Source organism: Trichomycterus rosablanca, chromosome 1 (genome assembly GCF_030014385.1).
Source record: "Trichomycterus rosablanca isolate fTriRos1 chromosome 1, fTriRos1.hap1, whole genome shotgun sequence".
In the NCBI taxonomy this organism is placed as follows: Eukaryota; Metazoa; Chordata; class Actinopteri; order Siluriformes; family Trichomycteridae; genus Trichomycterus; species Trichomycterus rosablanca.
The window spans coordinates 55,491,320-55,513,067 of NC_085988.1; the positions used below are offsets into that span (position 1 = coordinate 55,491,320).

Consider the following 21,748-nt stretch of genomic DNA (forward strand, 5'->3'; position numbering starts at 1 on the left):
CTGTCCCAACTTTTTTTGGAATGTGTTGCAGACCTGAAATGCAGGAATGGATGTTTATTAATAAATGAAATGAAGTTGAGCAGACAAAACATGAAAAGGTTCATCCTGTCTGCAATCAAATAAAAGTCAAAGTCAATGTAAGAAACTCTGTGTTTTTTATTATTTGCATTTTACATGCTGTCCCAACTATTTTTCTAAATTGGGGTTGTACATTAGTTATTCTTTTCTTATTAGATAGGCTAGGGGCATAACATCCAATAAAGATTTATTCTTTCATCGTCAGGGAGAACTGACTTATTAATGTTAATAATTAATTGATTCACTATTAATTCAACATACTGTTTTAAACCATTTACATATAAAGTCAACCTTGAATTAAGTTAAGTGGCTGACATTTAAACAACCTTAAATAAATCAGGCTTTGATTAAATGTAATCATGCTACACCTTGTTACCTTGGCATGGCTTTTTCACAATCTTAAAATTTTATATTAAATGTCTCTAACTTATTATTGAACATACAGTGCTGTGAAAAATATTTAGTCAACTGTTCGGCTACATTAAAGACATACACGCCTAAGCATAAATTGCCCTTTCAAGATCTTGTTTTAAGGTAATCTCAATGAGATTAAAGTCAGGCCATCCCAATATTTGAGCCCTGTAGAGGTGAACATGCTTGTGGGCTTCGTATCATTGTCCTGTTACATAAACCAACTGTGCTTGAGCTTTAGGACACAAACTGACTGGAGGGACATTCCACGTCAGAATTTTCTGATAGCACAATTTTTGTTCTATCAGTCATGACAAATTCTCCAGGTCCTGCAGAAGCAAAGCAGCCCTGGACCATCACAATGTCACCACTATGTTTGACTGTTGGAATGATGGAATGAGGATGATGAGTCTTTGGGTTAGCGCCTTTCAGTTATGCCATGGATGCCATTGTGTTTTTCTTATTGTGAAATCATTGACCATAACTGAAGCAAATGAGGCCTACAGTTCTTTGAATGTTGGGTTCTTTTTCGACCTCTTAAATGTGTTGTCATTGCGTTTTTGGTAAAAAATGTTGGTAGGACACTGGAGTCCCATTACCTTAGCAATGGCTTTGTAACCCTTTCCAGACTTGTAGATTTCAAAAACTTTCACATCTGTATCGGAATCTCTTTACAACGCTGCATCATGTGCTGATTTTTAAGACCTTTTAGCCTGCTTCACAGACAGGTTCTATTTAAGTGGTATTTAGATATGACACATCTGGCAGTAATCATGCCTGGGTGTGCATAGCGAAATTGAACCAAGTTGTCAATCATACTTGGTTTACTGTTTGATTTAGTAGCTAGAGGGCAATTATTTTTTCACAGGGTGATATAGGTTTTAAATAAATCTTTATCTCTAATAATAATGAAATTATTTAAAAGTTGCATTTTGTTTTTACCCATGTTGTCTTTTTACATTTAGTTTGAACATTTAAATGTAACAAATGAATAAAAATAAAAGAAATTGGAAAGGAACGAATACTTAAAAATAAAAATTGAAAACCTAAAATTGCAAATTACAAAAAAAAATTAAAACAATAAGGCTGCTCAGGTGGTGCAGCGGTAAAAAAATATATTTATACACACGCTGGAACCAGAGCTGGGATCTCAGAGGAATCTCAGCTCTGCCCTCGGCTAAGGCTGAGTAACCACATGAACAACGATTGACCTGTTGTTCAGATATGGGCGGGACTAAGCCGGATGGGGTCTCTCTCTCTCTCTCTCTCTCTCTCTCTCATGACTGGTGCAATTATGACCTCTGCTGGCTGATTGATGGTGTCTGCACAGAGATGAGAAAAGAGTGCTCTCAGGGTGTGTCGCTCTGTACACAATGCTGAGCTGCACTGCACTCATCAAAGTGTAGGTGATAAGATGCATACGGCATGCTGCCCACGTGTCGGGGGGGGCGTGGGTTAGCTTTGTTCTCCTCAATCAGTGCAGGGATCGGCATTGCTGGAGAGGAAGCATTACGCAATCGGGCAATTGGACGTGCTGAAAAAGGGGAGAAAATGCTTAAAGAAAAACAAATTAAAACATTATTAGTCAGTGTTAGTATTGCAACATTTCACCAAAAAGCAATGTCAGCAACCAAAAAACAAAATAACACTCCAAGTACAGTACCAGTCAAAAGTTTGGACACACTTTTCCATTCAATTGAATGGAAAAGTGTGTCCAGACTTTTGACTGGTACTGTATGTCCCAGCTTAAAGGTACACTTTGGTGTTTCCCAACCTAAACTACACTATATGGGCAAAAGTACTGGGACACCCCTTCTACTTTTTGAATTCATGTGTTTCAGCCACATGAAATGCTACGTGTAATAAATCAATTATATAAAGGTATGGGTTGCTGGGTTTATTCCTTTTTACGGTCGTGTCTGTTATTGTCTGTGGCCACTACCTGCAAAACCATTCTGTTTTTCGGGGTTATCTTTCTGTTGCCTCTCCAGTGCACCTGTTGAACCTTTCATTTGCTTAGACAACTTTTCAAAATGGACAATTTTATGTGTCAAAGATGCATCCAGACTGTTACCAACAAACAGTGCAAAAAAAACAGCATCTGTGATGGCATGGGGGTGTATCGGTGACCACAACATGGGTAATCTGCATATATGTAAAGGTAGCTTCGATGTGGAGACTTATATTGGTATTTTGGAGAGAAATATGCTGCCACCAAAAGGATGTCTTTTCCAGAAACTTGGAAAAGTCTTTCCCCACATAAAGTATATTTCAGCAGGACAATCCATTTACATTACATTAGCATTTTCGGCATTTAGCGGACGCTTTTATCCAAAGCGACTTACAGTAGGTGTATAGTATATTGTCTAAGCAATTGAGGGTTAAGGGCCTTGCTCAAGGGCCCAACAGTGGCAACCTGACAGTTGCGGGGCTTGAACCAGCAACCTTTCGATTACTAGTCCAGTACCTTAACCGCTAGGCTACAACTGCCCTATACAATCCCAGCTCAAGTATTTCATACAGCAAGAATGGGCAAAAAATCCACTTGCAAAACTGCAACAATTAATGTCTCCAATTCCCAAATGAAAGCATAACAAAAAAGTGATGTGACCCAGTTATAAACATGCCACTGTCCATTTATATATTTTAGGTATATGTCAGTTTCATAATTTAGCAGCTATGCTAATTGTTTTAATGCCTTACCTGCTTTTGAAGTCCTGAATTGTATTTGCTAGCTAGTGTGATAGATTGTTGTTAGTAGTGACAGGTAATTTCTTGTTTCTATTTGGTAGCTTGTAATAGATCAAATGTTGTTGGTATTTGATAGCTATAGGGTCAGGTAAACCAAAGCAATTTACCTCTCAGTAACTAACAAATGCTAATAAAAATGTACCTATTAGGCCGCTCAGGTGGCGCAGGGGTAAAGTACGCTGGCTCACCAGAGTTGGGTTTCTAGATGCATCGTATCGAAACTCAGCTCTACCTTTCCGACTGGGTTGGGCGGTAGTATGAACAACGTTTGGCTGTTGTTCAGGGGCTTAGGGGTAGAAGTCGGAGCATAGGTCCTCATGACTGGTACAACTGCGGCCCCTGCTGGTTGACTGACGGCGCCTGCACAGGGCTGAGGAATAACATTGAGGGGGGTGTGACCCTCCGTGCGCACTGTCTCTCGGTGTATGAACTCGGCTCATGCAGGTGAAAAATGCAGGCTGTACTGATTGCGTGCCGGAGGAGGCGCAAGTCAGTTGAGTGGCGTCCTCAGTCAGTGGCAAAGGGTCGAATCAGTATAGAGGACACAATCAGGGTAATTGGACACGACTAGAATGGGGATAAAAGTTGGGGGGAAAAAGTGGGAAAAAGTAGATTAAAAAAAAAAAATGTACCTATTACTAGATAACTAAATGCTGACAACACTGTATCAGGTACTATCTCTCAAATGCTTACAAAAAATGATGTGTTTCTGGCTACCAAATGCTAACAATTTACTTGATAATAGTTGCCAAATGCTAAGAAAAATGTACCTGTCATTAGCTACCAAATACTTATTGGGTAACTAAATGCTAACAAAAATTTACCTGTAACTAGCTTCCAAATTCTAACACCAACTTGCATGTTACTAGCTACAAATACCTAACAACAATGTACTTGTTACTATAGCTACCAAATGCTAAGAGACCTGTCATTAGCTACCAAATACCAAAACCATACCACTGTCTGATTTTTTGAGTGTGTTGCAGGCATCACTTTCTAAATAAAAGAAAAGTATAAAAAAAACATTTTCCTTTTGTCTGTTTAATAAATGATCAAGTGAATTAGCAAATCATATACTTTAGTCTTTATTGCATTTTTAGAAAGTGTCCCAACGTTTTTGGAAAAGGGGTTTTTATGTTTATACACATTCGTTTCATAATTCAGCAGCTATGCTAATCATTTTAATCACAAGGATAATGCCTTACCCGTACAAGCCCTGAACTGTACAATTTAAAAAGTCAAATTAAAATTAATTAGTTCTATTTACACTTCTATTACCCATCATCATCAGTGTAAATTTACATTTAAGCAATGGAGGACAAATAAGAACAGACAGAGCTATTTGACATTTGTATGGTTTGACTGAAATTAACCTGATATAAAATAAAAAATGGTCACCTGTATAAAATGCTAAGATGCTCAGAGCACAGCATGAAACAGCATAATATTTCATTAAGCACTTTTCATTTTACAACACTTTACATTCCTCTCTTTAAGTACTAAAAAAACTTTGACTACTTACTTAAATATGCAGTCAAGATCTGTTGACGCCAGACATAGCATTGTACATAGCCGTTCTGTTCACATCAGGCATATCAGACAAACCTAAAAAATAGTCATAAGAATTTTTAAGAGGACAAATATTTACTTAGGAACTGACCAGCCTACATTTACATTTATTGTGGCTAATATCTTTCTTGAAATATTGGAAATTGAAATTTACCTGACCCTATAGCTATCAAAAATCAACAACTATGTATCTGTCACAAGCTACCAAATAGAAACAAGAAATTACCTGTCACTAGCTGGCAAACACAAACAACAATTTACCTGTTACCAGTTAGCAAATACAACAATTTACCTGTCACTAGCTAGCAAACACAACAATTTACCTGTCAGTAATTAACAAATGCTAACAACAATAACCTGCCACTAGCTTCCGAATGCTAACGAAAATGTACCTGTTACTGGCTGCCAAATACTAACAAGAAATTGCATGTTACTAGCTACCAAAACCTAACAACAATTTACTTGTTACTAACTACCACATGCTAACATCAATTTACCCAATAGCTACTAGCTACCATATGCTAGGAGACCTGTCATTAGCTACCAAATTTTTACCAAAATATACTAGGTAATAGCTACCAAAAGCTAGCAAAAATGTACATTTGTAACTATCAAATACTAACCAAAGTTTACTCTAGTACTAGCTACCAAATGCTACTAATTAAATTATCTCAACACATAAATGGCTTTATGGCTTACACATGAATAAATTGAAATGATAACTGTTAAAAATCAGTTTAGGGAATAAACTTCATTAAAAATGATTAATCTTGCCGCTCAGGTGGCGCAGCTGTAAAACACACGCTGGAACCAAAACTGGTATCTTGAATACATCGTATCGAATCTAAGCACTGCCTACCGGCTAAGGCTGAGCGGCCACATGAACAACAATTGGCCTGTTGTTCAGATATGGGCGGGACTAAGCCAGATGGGGTCTCTCTCCCAGGACTCGTGCAATTATGACCTCTGCTGGCTGATTGATGGTGTCTGCACAGAGATGAGAAAAGAGTGCTCTCAGGGTGTGTCGCTCTGTACACAACGCTGAGCTGCACTGCACTCGTCAAAGTGCAGGTGATAAAATGCAAACGGCATGCTGCCCACGTGTCAGAGGGGGCGTGGGTTAGCTTTGTTCTCCTCAATCAGAGCAGGAATCGGCATTAGTGGAGAGGAAGCATGACGCAATCTGGCAATTGGATGCGCTAAAAAGGGAAAAAAAGATATTCATGTCATGAATATGTTCATGTCAAAGTTGTTGCATCTCTTTACAACTCCCTTCATGTTTAGTGGAAATCCTTTGTTAACGTTTTTGGATTATGTTCCATGTTTTAATCTCTATTTTACACAGACATTATTTAAACAGTTCTGCCCAGATGTTTTGACCAGCACTGTTTTCTTACTGTATATAGCACTGGTCTAATGATCCATTTTTTTCTTTTTTTTTTTCTTCTTCTTTTTCTTCTTCTTTCGGCTTTTTCCGTTAGTTGTCACCACAGCAAATCATTTGTCTCCATCTCTCCCTATCCTGAGCATCCTTTTCTGTCACCCCAAGCACCTGCATGTCTTCCCTCACCACATCCATAAACCTCCTCTTTGACCTTCCTCTCCCTCTCCTGCCTCCTTCCTCGGGACTCTTCTCCCAATATAACTCTCATCCCTCATCTGCACATTTCCAAACCATCTCAAATCTGGCCTCCCTTTGTATCCAAAACAATAAGCTACCTGCACTGTCCCTCTTATAGTCTCGTTCCTTATCTCGTCTATCCTTGTCACTTCCAGTGAGCATCTCAGCATCTTCATCTCTGTCACCTCCAGTTCCCTTTTCTGTCTTTTAGTCAGTGCCACTGCCTCCAAGCCACATAACATAGCAGGTCTTATCATGTCTTGTAAACGTTCCCTTTCACTCTGGCAGATACTCTTTTATCACAAATCACTTCTGTCACGCTACGCAATCCACTTCACCCTGCTTGCACTCTCTTCTTCACCTCTCTGTCACACTCTCTATTACTTTGTACACTTAACCCCACGTATTTAAACTTGTCCCCTTTATCATTTTAACTCTTTGCAACGTAACTGTTCCCCTCCCTCCCTTTAATTCCTGCACATGTACTTCATTTTACTTCTGCTAACTTTCATTCCCCTTCTCTCCAATGCTTAACTCCATCTTTCAGGGCTCTCCTCAACCTGCTCCCTACTCTTGCTTCAAATCACTGTCATTTATGAACATCATACTGTATGGAGACTACTGACTAAACTCGTCTGTCAGCCTGTCAGCTCCACTTACTTCCTACTTGCTAATCCAGGGTAATTGCTCATTTTCTGCACTTTCTCATTTCACCACCAAGTCTCTTTTCATCCTTTCTCTGTTCAGATGTCACATCAAGCATCTCCTAGCAGATTTCGTCACCAGTTTTGTGGACATTGCCCAGTTGTCTAGTTCCTCTTTACCACCATCCAGCACCTGTCTCAACTCATCCTTGGTTCTGCCCACACTCTCTTCCTCCTCTTCACCTTACAATTTACTGCATAGTATAAAGTCCACCATTGTGCACCTTCTCCCACTCTTCTTTATTACCATGTGTTCCTCCTTCTTCTTAAAATATGCGTTCATTGCAGCCATTCAGCCGTCCCCCTATCCTTTTCCTCCTCCTCCTTGGCCCAACAGTAACATAGTTTCCACCAGTACTCTGCTGACCAAGAGTACTAGAGTGGTTGTTGTTAAGCTGGCCCTCAACTAATCCAATATGTAAATATGTCTTTTAATCTGCATATTTGGTTTGTCACAGTTTTTACACCGGATGCCCTTTTTGACACAACCCTCCCTATTTACCTGGGCTTGGGACTAAAATTAAGTGTGCACTAAAACGAGGCTAAGGTTGGGCCTTATACCAGCAAAACAAGAAGGCCCGGTGCGCTAAGGTCAAGGTTTTGAACAGGCTCTGTGCTGAAACAACTGATTCCAATGATTAGGAGATGTCCAGATACATTTGACCTTGGGGTCATGTTCTATGTTCTATTTCTTAATTCTGTGCTATAATTTAAAAACGTTTAATTTATTTAGTTTGTATTTTTACTGCTTTTTCTGGTATTTTTGCGAAACAAGAATAAATTTTTAGGCAGCTTGTCTGGTGTGTCATTATACTTGTTTTCCAGTAGATGACGCTATTTGCTCATATCAAAATACTTGAACTATAGGTTTCCCCAACTCAGGTCATGGAGGCCCACTGTTCTGCAGGGTTTAGTTCATGAAGGGCTCGATCATTTGCTCACCATCTGTTAGGTGGTGCAGGGCAGTGGGCTTTCAGGACGAAATAAGCTCTGGGTTAAAACAAAATGCAAAAATAATGTAATTGCCGAGCTAAAACATTTGCCATTATTTGCACTTTATAAATGAGTTTATATCAGATTTTTTCTTTTTTTTTTTTTTATACAAAATTATAATTAAAACAATGAGGGGATATAGGTAATGTTTTGATTCATTGAAAACAAGTGCTTTTGAGGCCACTCTTTAAAAAAAACAACAACAAAAAAAACAAGCGTGTGCAGCGTTTTTAGGCAGTCAGTCTGCTCCAAGTTTTCCCTCAAAAGACCAATTTTTGCGGATACCTAAAATACTATGTTTATAATTTTATCATCCCGTTTCCGTGCGTAATGTACCGGCTTAATGTCAAGTACTTAAGTTATGAGTACACTATATAACATTTTGTAAACAAAATCTTAATTTATGCCAAAACAGCAGGTTTGATTTAAACTCTTCATGCAGAATTTCGCACATAAAAACGTATACTTTACCCGCTTTAATACACTTGGCTTATGCTGAAATCCGCAGTACATTTTGTCTTTTCTCTACGAAAGATAGTTGTAGTAATGCATTTTGTATGAACGCAGCAACACTGACATAGTTTCTTGCTTGCAAGAATAACTGGTGTTTGAAGCTTCACTGCCCACCGTTTAACCACAGTCACTGTGCTGTAAGTAGGCAGTAAATGTGATAGAGAGGATAAGGCACGAGTAACCAAACCTTTCTCAGATTATATTCAAACAATAAGTTCCAACAATTATATTGGTCAGATGGTTTAAATGTTTTAAAAATGCAATGTAATGGGAAAAAAAGCCTCCCTATAGAATTTGGTATTTTAGTGGGTTCCTAAACCTTTTGCTGATATATATGGCTACACTGGACCATAGTGCAATAATACTATTATTGTTAAATTAATCTAAACTTGTCACTATTATATTTGAAACTTTGTACTGCAAACTGTAATTTTTAACTGTACTTGAAACTGCATCTTCTTGCATATTCATGCATTTAAAACTGAATCTCCCTGCACATCCATTCATTTATTTATTTACACATTTGCACATGCCTTTAATTTTTTCATTCATTCATCCATTTATTTAACCTCACTTGTGGTGTTGACTTGCTACAGCTATTCAATACATGTAAAATACAGGTACATTGAAGGTCTTTATTGTTGTATATGTTCAGTTCTGTATCTGTACTATTATTTGTACGATGTTCTTCGCGTTTTGTTATTTCGCATTTGAATTTTTTTGTAGTGTACTTTCATAGTTGTATAATGCTATGGGGCTTTAATTTCCTTCGGGATCAATAAAGTATCTATCTATCTATCTATCTATCTATCTATCTATCTATCTATCTATCTATCTATCTATCTATCTATCTATCTATCCATCCATCCATCCATCCATCCATCCATCCATCCATCCATCCATCCATCCATCCATCCATCCATCCATCCATCCATCCATCCATCTAATACATTTATAGCCACCCCGTCTTTTCTTTTTGATGGTAAGATTTGTTGTTTCAACTGCCAACCTGTAAATAACATATAGTCCCAGTTTTCTTGCATACAATAAGTTGTACAGTATGATGGAGACGATAGGTCTTGAACCAGGTTTGTACCGCACCGATGAAAAGCATCATTATCTACCATAAATGTTAAATAAAAAAGCGATTGTGAGAAAGAATTATTATTACTTTGACACTTGTGTACCGTCACTAACAAGAAAAGCTGAAGAAACAAAACTACATTGCATGAAAAATATTTCTGGCACCTGTCCTGAACTTGGTGTTTTTTTATTTTAAACAAAAGTTCCTAAACGCGTCTTTTGGTTCGCTCAGTGCGCATTTGGATAGCCTTCTGAGCACTTTTACGCGAGTACAATGTACCACTTTAATGAAGAATAATAGCACGGTGAAAGTGAAAAACGAAATTAGTATGCACTATATGATCTGTCTGCTGGATATTACATGGAATAAACATGTATTCAAGCCAAGACTAAACTGTTAAGCATGCATTTATCTCTTTCAACAGATTTACGCACCGAAAAAACTACCAGTTCTATTTCTAAGTCTTGTACAATTAGTTTTGATTAAAAATCACTATATATAACATCACAATAAATTGTAACACAACAAAGCACACATTACTACAATATAATACCCTGTCTGTGTGGATGCTGGTTGTAGTAATACATACACGTAGTAATACAAAATTCTCTCTGACTTTTCCACTGGTTGGTAAGGAGACCCTGGCGTTTAAATCACCCATCACCCGCTATATATTCCACAGGTATATGTCTTAAGCATATTACTGTGTAAGCAGGAGTTAATATGTAATTTGGACCATATGGCATTTTAAAATTCAACTTTTATTTTCACCGTCTTTGACCTGAGTGGATTGACCTAATGATGCCCAATTAGTCATTAAACAGGACCCAATACGAGGCTCATGCGGCTTCTATCTCGCTAATATTTACTCTCCAAATATTTCCTTAGAAACGTTTACAGCACATTTTATCTGCTGGCTAGACAAGAGACATCTGTGAGGGTTTGCACCTCCGTATTTTTATAAATAAACCACAATCAGGCCGCATTTGTCCCATCCGCCTGTATTTGCTCATGTTTGAAAGAAAATGTAATAAAAGAGGCTAGATGATGGATTTATGATTTATAAAAAGCACTTTACCATATGGCAGTCGACTTGGGAACAGATTTTCAATTGTTTGTTTTAAGAAAGTCAAAGTGATTGACATGAAGAAAGTCAATGTGATTGGCATTGCTCAGCCCCGCAATCATATACATAAGGATGCTCTGGTCACGTGACTGCCCCAGCATCTATTTTATTGTGTTTATGTAATAACTGTACAAAATCCATTATGATATAAAAATGCTCATTTTAGGGTGGGTTTGTGTAGTCTGTGTTACATATATTAAGAATTTCTTCTTTGTAGATTGACATGCTCTCATTTGACAGGGACTATCTTCTTAAATCATCTTCCAGCAAACTGTATTGTTTGTAAAATTAACATAGTCTTACTTTGCACAAATGTACATTGTCAAAACAAACAAGTCAAGATTGATCAATGGCAGTTATTCACTCTACTAAAATACTTGTAATTGAACAATACAAGCAAGAGAGTGGAATTCCTTTACTTCTGATTTCAAAGAAAGGAGGCCTACACTAAAAAGCCAACAGTGAATAATAGTGAAGCTATCAAAACTACAGAATGATGTGCAAATATTATACATTTTGAAAGAACATGACACTTAATATTATCTTAATCAGTCTGTTTACCCAGCTAAAACAATACCGACATGTTTCGTTTAGTATGTGTACGTCTATGAACAAAAGTGTTTTGTAAGGTGTTAGGCCACCATGAAACAATACAACAGATTAATGCTCATTGCCAGGTCCCTGGAAGTAACACCATTGTTTACACATTTATTCGGTTAGTATTTTGATGTTCAACACATCTATCTAACATCATTAACAGATTTTAATTATAGCATATGACTGACATTATTCCTCTACTCATCAAAGAATTGAGTTTCATTTAAGCCTTATAAACCTATAAGTAATCCATTTTCAAGTGGACAAGTGGACCCAAACCATGCTGAAAATGCTCTGCCACAGCATAACAGAGCCACCAGTGTAGTCCACAAATGAATTTCTTACCTTATACTGTATATGTAGGTTGTAGTCCTATTTGCTTCATTAGTTTTACCTTTGATTCTGAAAAAAATATATAAAATTAATCAAATACATGTAAATAATACACAAAGCCATTTTAACAATAACCTTTTTGACTAATCATCTCATTACAGCTACTCATTCTTTATATACCTGCATGCATAGCTGGGACTCAAAAGATAAAGAAGGGTTTATCTGATATACATTTAGAGGAGCATGTTTAGTGACAGGCTGCCGTCTCAGAGCTGCTCCATGGACAGGCTTCGAAAGTCATTCGTACCCAGAGCCATTAGGCTCTACAACTCCACCAGGCAGGGACGATTGGCTGTAGCTAAAGACTGAGGGTCCTAATGTAGCCATGTGTGTATGTACTTGTATGCACATGCATGTGCAAATGTATATATATGTGTGTGTGTGTGTGTGTGTGTGTGTGTGTGAGTGTGTGTGTGTGTGTGTATGTATTTACATATGTGTACATGAGTATATATGTGTATGTATTTGCATGTGTGTATGTATATGGGTATATACGTATGTGTATGTATGTGGGGCTTTAATTTCCTTTGGGATCAATAAAGTATCTATCTATCTATCTATCTATCTATCTATCTATCTATCTATCTATCTATCTATCTATCTGTCTATCTGTCTATCTATCTATCTATCTATCTATCTCTCTATCTATCTCTCTATCTATCTATCTATCTATCTATCTATCTATCTATCTATCTATCATCGTCTGTCTGTCTGTCTGTCTGTCTGTCTGTCTGTCTGTCTGTCTGTCTGTCTATCTATCTATCTATCTATCTATCTATCTATCTATCTATCTATCTATCTATCGCTTTATCTGTCTGTCTGTCTGTCTGTCTGTCTGTCTGTCTGTCTATCTATCTATCTATCTATCTATCTATCTATCTATCTATCTATCTATCTATCTATCGCTTTATCTGTCTGTCTGTCTGTCTGTCTGTCTGTCTGTCTGTCTGTCTGTCTATCTATCTATCTATCTATCTATCTATCTATCTATCTATCGCTTTGTCTGTCTGTCTGTCTGTCTGTCTGTCTGTCTGTCTGTCTGTCTGTCTGTCTATCTATCTATCTATCTATCTATCTATCTATCTATCTATCTATCTATCTATCTATCTAGATGTGAACCTAATGTGCTAAAAGTAGGTGAAAAAAGTAATAACCTCACAGGACAGCTTTTATGTTCCAAAAGCATGGGCATGTATTTATTTTATAGCATATAATTGTTAATAGAATTAATTCTAGACATGTTAGCAGTGTTGGATGGGACTGTTTGCTTTTTGTTGCTACGTCACCTAAATAAGAACTGCGGTTATATGTGAGTGAACGCAGTCAGGGAGAGAGAGAGAGAAGAGAAGTAAGTAAGACGCTTATAAAGGCGAATATTTCTCTTCTGATAGACAAGGGTTATACTCCCTGGCTATATAATAACACTTTTATAGGCATGTTTCCACTTCTAACTGGTGTTATACTACAGGTCGTTTTATCAACACACGAAGCTTACCGGGATGTGCGGCACAAATCCAGCTCAGCCAAACGAAGGTTAGTGTTATTTCGAACATAATTACACGTCTGTAACGGTTAACTGTTGAGAAAATGTCCAGTTCTATGGAATGAGGTGACTTTTAAGTGATTTTAAGTGCTAACAAATAAGTTTAAATCGAGTAACTCAGTAAATTTAATCGCAGAAACACTTTTCTCGAAGTAGCATCGCGCTCGCTTCTTAATGTCACGAGCTCTGAGCTCTCTGCGCGTGAGTCGTGCGCTCGCGTCTCTGTTCGCGCAATTGTAAAATATATACTGCCTTCTAAAAGTAACTTTAAATTCGTTAAACGCCGGACATACTAAAGCATCACCGATAGAAAATAATGTAATATGTATGGGATGTTAAACTGGAATTAATTTTTTATTTTATGATAAAATATCCAAAATAATAGTAAACCCTCACAAGGGCTTAAACAAAAAATTTTATGTATATTTTTTAATTATAATTTGCTATACTGCTTTTCAAGAAATAGATTGGCATATTACAATTTACTCTAAAAATCTTAATAAGTCTTATTAAGGTAATAAAAGTATACACAAGAGATCACTCCCTACTTGTACATAGTTTCTTTTGAATTATTATTATTATTATTACTATTATTGTTGTTATTATTTTTACTATTGTTTTCTTCCCTCCATGGTGGGTAGAGAATGAAAGGGGAAGGAAATGTTAAAAAAAAGTGTATAAAGCTGTACTGAAATCTCTGTGATGTTAAACGTCAATAAATAAAGAATTATAAAAAAAAGGTAACAAAAGTATAACTTTCTGAAAGACCGGAAATGTGTGATGTGGTTGGATGAGTTTCAGCTTGTTTTCAGGAAAAATAGATGTTGAGTTTTCTGTGTCAAAGATAAAACGAACCTTTCGAACTGTTATCAGCATATGAGACAAAAGCCAACATCCGTCATGTTATTGGGGTGCATCAGTGCACATGGCATGGGTGACTTACATCATTGTAAAGGTTTCACTAAGGAGGAGATATAAATTGGGATTACTATTATTATGTATTATTTTATTACTATTTAATTGGGATCATTTATTTTAATAAATATTTTGTGGTAATCGTAGTTACATGACTGCATTGAATAAATAAATAAATAAAAAATCCATAACATCCATATAGACCTAAAACAAAATTATAATGTTTTGTTTAAGTCCTGGTGGGGTTATTTCAGATTAATCAGTACTTTAAATGAATCATTTAATCCCATTGTTTTATATAAACAGTTGAATCCAGTTTACCATACATGATTCTCTATCTGTAATGTTTTACTCACTCTTGGCATTAAATGTCATTAAGGTACGTTTAGAAGTCGAGCAGGTATTTTACAATTTTGTGCTCTTGCTGTATTCACTCAATCTAAACTTATTTTTAAGCATTCAAATTATACAATCAACAGGGTTTGCACTATACAGAATTTTGAAGGATTTGTATTTACAGAACTTGTTGAGAGTACGACGTTATATAAAGTCCTATGCAACTGTGTGGCCACTTTCAGTTACATGTTACAAGTTCAAAAGTTTGTAGATTAAGTAAAAATTAAATAACCACATTCAACAAACTTTTGTACATGGAAAAACACAAGATCTCTTTATTGGCTTAAATTAACATGTTGGAAAAAAATAAAAGACGTGCAAAAGCTATTGCACATTTTGTATTTTCTTTTAAATAAGCAGGTTAAATTCTTGCAAAAACTGTATATCAAAATTGTGCTCTCAGAACAGTAGGAAATAAATCCATTTTTATTTTGTTTCCTGTATAGGATCGATTTGGATTTGCTGCAGACTCCACCTTCATATATAAAATGTGTATTATTTTATCTTGCACATTTATAAATATGTATAAATATTTATAAATATGTGGATCATTATTTATTAACTTATTTTTTCTTTTTTCTTTTTTTTCTCTTTTTTTCTGTTTTGTCTGCTTTGACTTTCATGATAGACTATTTAATAATCTTTTCTTGATAGCAAAAATCCTAATTGTATGTGTGGAAAATTCATTTATAAATAACATATAAATACTAGTCTGGCAGAAATGACAGTTGCAGAATGTAATAATTTGTTATGTTTAAGAAATTAAAGCTTGTTTGCTTAAAAGAAGTATTCAGTATTCAGATATATTAGCTGGTACACATGTAAAATGAAACAACAACAAAAAACAAATATGTTTAAACAGTGTATTGAGCTTAAATAGAAGTTAAATATAGCAAAACCAGGGTTAAATGCCTAGTGCAATTACAGTATTATTTAATATGTTGTTTAAATACAAATTTAATATTAATTTGTATTTAGCAACAAGTTTGTTAATTTAACACTGGCTGTGTACAAAAGTAATCCATTTTATAATGTTTTGGAGGAAGGCAGTCTGAACCAGCTTGGAGGAAGATTCTTGAATGGTCGTCCCCTACCTGCACATAAAAGAAAGCTGATGATAGAGCTGGCATCAGAGGGTGTGCGCCCATGTGAAATCTCCAGGATTCTCAAGGTACTGCAATCATTCACAGAGCCTGTTTCACCTATCTTATAATATCTTATCATTTAAAATATAATATATTTTATATTTAAAATATATTTATTTAGCTTTACCTTTTCATCATGGTAGAGAAAAAGGAAATTTAGTCTTTTGTCTAAGATAAAACTTTTTATTTTTTATTATTAATACAGCTTACAGCAGGCACAATAGAGGTTATACACTGATCAGCCAAACCACCTCCTTGTTTCTACACTCACTGTCCATTTTATCAGCTCCACCTACCATATAGAAGCACTTTGTAGTTCTACAATTACTGACTGTAGTCCATCTGTTTCTCTGCATGCTTTGGTATTGCAGGTATTATTTAGGTGGTGGATCATTCTTAGCACTGCAGTGACACTGACATGGTGGTGGTGTGTTAGTGTGTGTTGTGCTGGTATGAGTGGATAAGACACAGCAGCGCTGATGGAGTTTTAAAAACCCTCACTGTCACTGCTGGATTGAGAATAGTCCATCAACCAAAAATATCCAGCCAACAGCGCCCCATGGGCGTCCTGTGACCACTGATGAAGGTCTAGAAGATGACCAACTCAAACAGCAGCAATAGATGAGCAATCGTCTCTGACTTTACATCTACAAGGTGGACCAACTAGGTAGGCGTGTCTAATAGAGTGGACAGTGAGTGGACACGGTATTTAAAAACTCCATCAGCACTGCTGTGTCTGATCCACTCATACCAGCACAACACACACTAACACACCACCACCATGTCAGTGTCACTGCAGTGCTGAGAATGATCCTCCACCCAAAAATAACTGCTCTGTGGTGGTCCTGTGGGGTCCTGACCATTGAAGAACAAAGTAAAAGGAGGTTAAAAGGTATGTAGAGAAACAGACAGACTACAGTCAGTAATTGTAGAACTACAAAGTGCTTCTATATGGTAAGTGGAGCTGATAAAATGGACAGTGAGTGTAGAAACAAGGAGGTGGTTTTTCAGTGATTCTGGTTTACACATTGTGGGCCCACATGGTGCTCGGTGTTGGCAAGACTTTGGCAGTTAATAAAGATAAATGAATGATGTTAAAGTTTTGTAATGTTAATATTATTATTATTACTACAGGAACTAGGACCAATCCCATTTGCATGTGAAGAAATCCAAAGCAAAAAAATCTAATAGATCTACACCAGTTGGGTCTGTCCAATTGTGGGTTTGTGATTAAAAGTAACTTATTAGGATTTGTGTACATTTTAGTTTTCCCGCTCAAACATATCTAATTAAAATAATCAGCTAATTAGTGCTTTATAAAAGTGCTCAGGTGGAATAGGATATAAATGCACTAGCTCACCATTGTGCAAGTTCAATATTTAGGTATCAGAGTGGGGAATTGAAAAAAAACAAACAAAACTAAACTGTGAGAAAAAGGGAAAAAATACATGCTTTAAAACCTAGGCATGTAAAATAAAGAAGAAAAAAAAGCAAATAATGGTGGTTTATGGTGTTGTCTTTTTTTAAACTTTGCTTTACACATGCACACAGAGCATTAATAAAATATTAAAAGAGAATTGTAATGTGCAGGTTTCCAGTGGCTGTGTCAGTAAGATTCTACACTGGTATAGGTGCACTGGCCTCTGGGTCCCCAAAGCCACTGGAGGCAGCAGACCGAGGCTTCTCACACCTGATGTTATCTCTAATATAGTGCGGTACAAACGCAGCAGTCCAACACTATTCGCATGGGAGATTCGCAAGAAGCTCTCGGCAGAGCAAGTGTGTAAAGCTGACAAAGTTCCCAGTGTAAGTCCTAAGTTCTTATGATACATTTCTGTAAAACTATTGCATGTTGGTGTATGCACTGTTTAATCATCCTTATGTAAAAATAGGTAAGGTTTATTTTAGTTCAGCTGGAGTTGTGATACTGGGAATTTCTGAATTTCTAACCTAATGAACCTTTACAGGTTTCTTCAATTAATCGCATACTCAAGAAGATTCAACATGACGGGAACATGACTGGAATGGAAAAACACACACAAGATGGTAAAATTTTACTTGCATAGTCATCACAGTTCTGTCAGCCACTATTAATAGCAAGACAATTCATTTTAAATTAAGAAGACAATTTAATATTTTTTTAATTTAAAAAATAATTAAAAATAAATTCATTTAAGAATTGGAGGACAGAAAAGTCAATCATCATGCGAGTCAGTCATCACTGGTTAGGGTAAAGTCGTAAAAGCAGCCAAGCATAGGTTGACCTCAATACCCCCTATTATAATGAAAAATAAATAGGAAAAAATACATTATGATCCATACAGCTGAATTACACAAATAAAACTGAGACTCCGCAGTGGAGTGGCATTCCGCCATGGGTTTGTTACACAATTTAAAGGATTGTGTTCAAGGTGTTTTGTTAGCAGAAGGTACAATAGGGAAAAACAAGTATTCAGGGTTGCTTGTTATTTAATATACTGTACAGTACATCCAGTACATACTGTATTTTAACTTGTGTTTTAAAGTAATTAGAGACCACAAATGAATAACACTGGTACTTTGTTGCAAAGTTCAAATAGTTTTTTCCCCAGATCATGATTACAATCACCTGTTGTCATCATTTGTATGATGTGAAATCACATAAATATTTATAACATTAAAATCACATCAATATTTATCACATCAAAATCACATCAATATTTAGGTTTTTTAACATCATTACTAGTTCAAATTGCTCATGTCCCATTCTTCTGGGGAATGTGTTTCAGGCCTAAAATGCAGAAATGTATGTATATTAACAAATTAAATGAAGATGACTAAACAAAACATGAACAATCTTGGGTTCATAATGTCTGGTAGGGTTTGGTGTAAATGATATTAAGGGTGGAATAATGAGCAAATTTTATATAAGTATATAAGTATGTTTCAGATAATAATAATGAATTGTTTTGTGCAGATACACTTTGTAATCAAATAAATAAGGAGAGGCAGAATTTGTTTACCCAGGAAAAAATGAATCAACAGCCAACAGACAGCAACCCGCAGGACACATCACAGGTAAATTACTATTATAAGCAGTCTACATCTTCCCAGTTTAATTAAACTGTTTTACTACAAGACTACTACAAGACTACTACTCAACAGTCTGTGGTTGCCATTATATGATTTTTCTCTTTATGTTGTGCCATACAGTTTAAGGAGACAGTTTTAGACTAAAGGCAGGCCAGTCAGGCACACACACTCTGTGTCCACAAGGCCATGCTGTTGTGGAGCAAGCATAATTAGGCTGAAAAAAGACTGACTACCACAGAAAAGATATCACCTTGATGGCACATATCTCTTTTATTAAATATCAGTATACAACTCCTGTCAATGGTACTTTTACACATGTGCAAATCACCCACACTGTGGGCATTGATGCACCACCATACCATGACAGATGCTGACTTTTGCACCTTTTGCTAATGATAGTTTGGATGGTGCTTTTCGAGCTGAAAATGTACTGACCACAGTACACATAGCTACTATTTTTCAGTCTATCTGAGAAAGGCTTGGGCCCAGAGAATTTGGCAGGGTTCTGCATAGAGTTCATGTATAGTATTCTCATTGCATAATTGAGTTTCAGGTTTCCTTTCATGATACACTGGTGTACTATGTTAACTGACAACGGTTTTCCAAAATACTCCTGAGTCTATGTTGCTACAGTTTTTACTGTACCATAATGGTTTCAGATCAGCAGTTCATTTTAGCTGAGCTTAGATCGAAGAAATGTCAGTGTTTCTGGACATTCCTGAACTATACAATCAAAGGTTGCATAGGAGAATGTGCCTAATTTCATGGACCTCGTAGCAAATCGCTCAATTAAATCGCTAAACACAAACCTTAAAGTTTGAATTTCACAGCAAATTGCATACTACACAGGAAAAGGCTCATTTCACGGTCCGCAATGCAATTTTCATGGCCGTAAATTAGGTAGGGCCTTATGACCATTGACCCTCATTGGTTTGTGGCCCTGCCCATTTTCTAGATTTCACTAATTTCCCAACCATATAATTCAGTGTAAGGGGTGATATTCATAAATCCATGTTTTTAATACTCCTAAGCCTATGTTGCTATATTTTTCACTGTAACATGACGGTTTGATACAGCACCAATTGAGGGCCCAAAGGTCAGGCACATTCAACAGTTGTTTCCCACCTTGATGTACATAAACTGAGTTTAGTCTGGATTCCCTGAATCTCTTCACAATATTATGTACAGTAAATGGTAAAACACCTATATTATTTGCTTTCTTGCATAAAGAAATTGATTGACAATTTTCTCACAAAGTTTGGCCATGTCACAACCCATTTTTTCCTGCACAGACTGAGCTGTTGGCAATACATCAACTTAGTTTTTAATAACACTTAATTGTTTGGTCACTAAAGTCATCAGATCTATATTCTCATTGTGTTGTTTTAAAACAGGTCACATGCTTTACAAACTTGCACATACTGCTCCAACATTTATAGAACTGAAGTTTGTTTCACAAACACATTAACCTGTCATTAACCTTCCAAAATCTGGAAAAAAACAAAGTTTCCAGATCTGTTTTTGTCATTTCATATTGCCTGTGTAGTATTGCATAACTGTTATAATTAAGTCACAATCTGTGTTTAAAAGCTGAATAGTGAATACACACCTTTTACAGTTAGTACATTTATAAATTAGCGCTATAAGACATTTATGTAGCTGTTTGCACCAGTTCTAATGAATTTCATTACACTAAACGTACTGTTACTTTAAGGTTTTCTTCTCTTTATTCTAAAGGTGTGGTGTTCATACAGACAAGCAATGATGACACAGGAACTGAACAAAGGGGAGAGTGGTTGGGCATCACATGGTAGGTTCAACCTAAATCAGATAGTTTAAGACATGAGGTGTTTAAAATCTGAGCTTTAATAATACACAGATAAGGGAAGAGTTCTATCAGCCCAGTGGGTGTCTACATACAGACATGATTGGCTATGTCTGAAGGGGCCATCACCAATGCCCCATGATAGATTGGTGTCCAGTCCAGGGATACCCATCATGAACCTGACCCTGATGGAAAAATTAAACACCATAATTAACAAAATCACGTATCACATACACACGTAAACAGGAACAAAGCTTATTAAAGATAAGTACTAAACCAAATACCCTTTTGCCCTTTTTTACAGGGTGGGCAGAGCAACATTCTTTTGGAAGCAGAACATCTCCCATCTCTCTGTCAGCAAAGTGGCAAACTGAGAGAGTGGCACTGCCAGCATTCAGTCATTTGGACAGCAGAACCTTATTTGTTCCTCAGAAAAGAGCGTCTATTCCATTGGCTCAAAACACAGGATATCACAATGTCTCAACTGCTCAATGTGGCTCTAATACTGGAGCAAGCTTCCCACTGACCCATCACAGAGAGAAAGATGAAGACACATCATTTTATTTCACACAACGGATTCCTCATCCTTTATTGACTGGACAATATGTTTGATTGTAAAGTTTTTTAGAGAGCTTCTTTGACGTAACAGACTCGCAGAATGTACAAGTACTCTTTTGTAACAGTAGAGGGCACCAAAGCAAATAAATAAAACAAGATTTTCAAACCAAATTTGTCAGTTTTACTTTAATCCCAGAAGACATTTACAAAAAATATATACCAAGGACCTTGATAAAACATAAAATGCAAAAAAGAAATGCACAAACTGCTGCAGAGAATAAAGTGAAAATAACCAGAAAAAAAACATAAAGCTGAAATTAATTAAATTGCTTGATTAGATTGAGATATGGGGAATTTGCAGGCCAAGTCAACACCTCAAACTCGTTGTTGTGCTCCTCAAACCATTCCTGAACCATTTTTGCTTTGTGGCAGGGAGCATTATCCTGCTGAAAGA

At 36.4% G+C, this 21,748-nt stretch overlaps 1 protein-coding gene and 1 long non-coding RNA gene across 2 annotated transcripts; one reads left to right on the plus strand and one right to left on the minus strand.

Moving 5' to 3' along the window:
* Window positions 1-1,934: 1,934 nt before the first annotated feature.
* LOC134322917 (uncharacterized) lies at window positions 1,935-5,774 on the minus strand. Its single transcript, XR_010013994.1, has 3 exons — window positions 5,669-5,774; window positions 4,763-4,845; window positions 1,935-2,023 (listed from the first exon to the last, which is right to left on the minus strand). It is a non-coding gene; the product is annotated as an uncharacterized LOC134322917 (long non-coding RNA).
* Window positions 5,775-13,244: 7,470 nt separating this feature from the next.
* pax4 (paired box 4) lies at window positions 13,245-21,443 on the plus strand. The gene is made up of 7 exons (XM_063004337.1): window positions 13,245-13,373; window positions 15,741-15,865; window positions 17,430-17,645; window positions 17,807-17,885; window positions 18,796-18,896; window positions 20,649-20,721; window positions 21,041-21,443. Exons 1-7 carry the CDS (start codon window positions 13,340-13,342, stop codon window positions 21,346-21,348), a joined length of 936 nt encoding a protein of 311 aa, XP_062860407.1. The 5' UTR covers window positions 13,245-13,339; the 3' UTR covers window positions 21,349-21,443.
* Window positions 21,444-21,748: the final 305 nt, after the last annotated feature.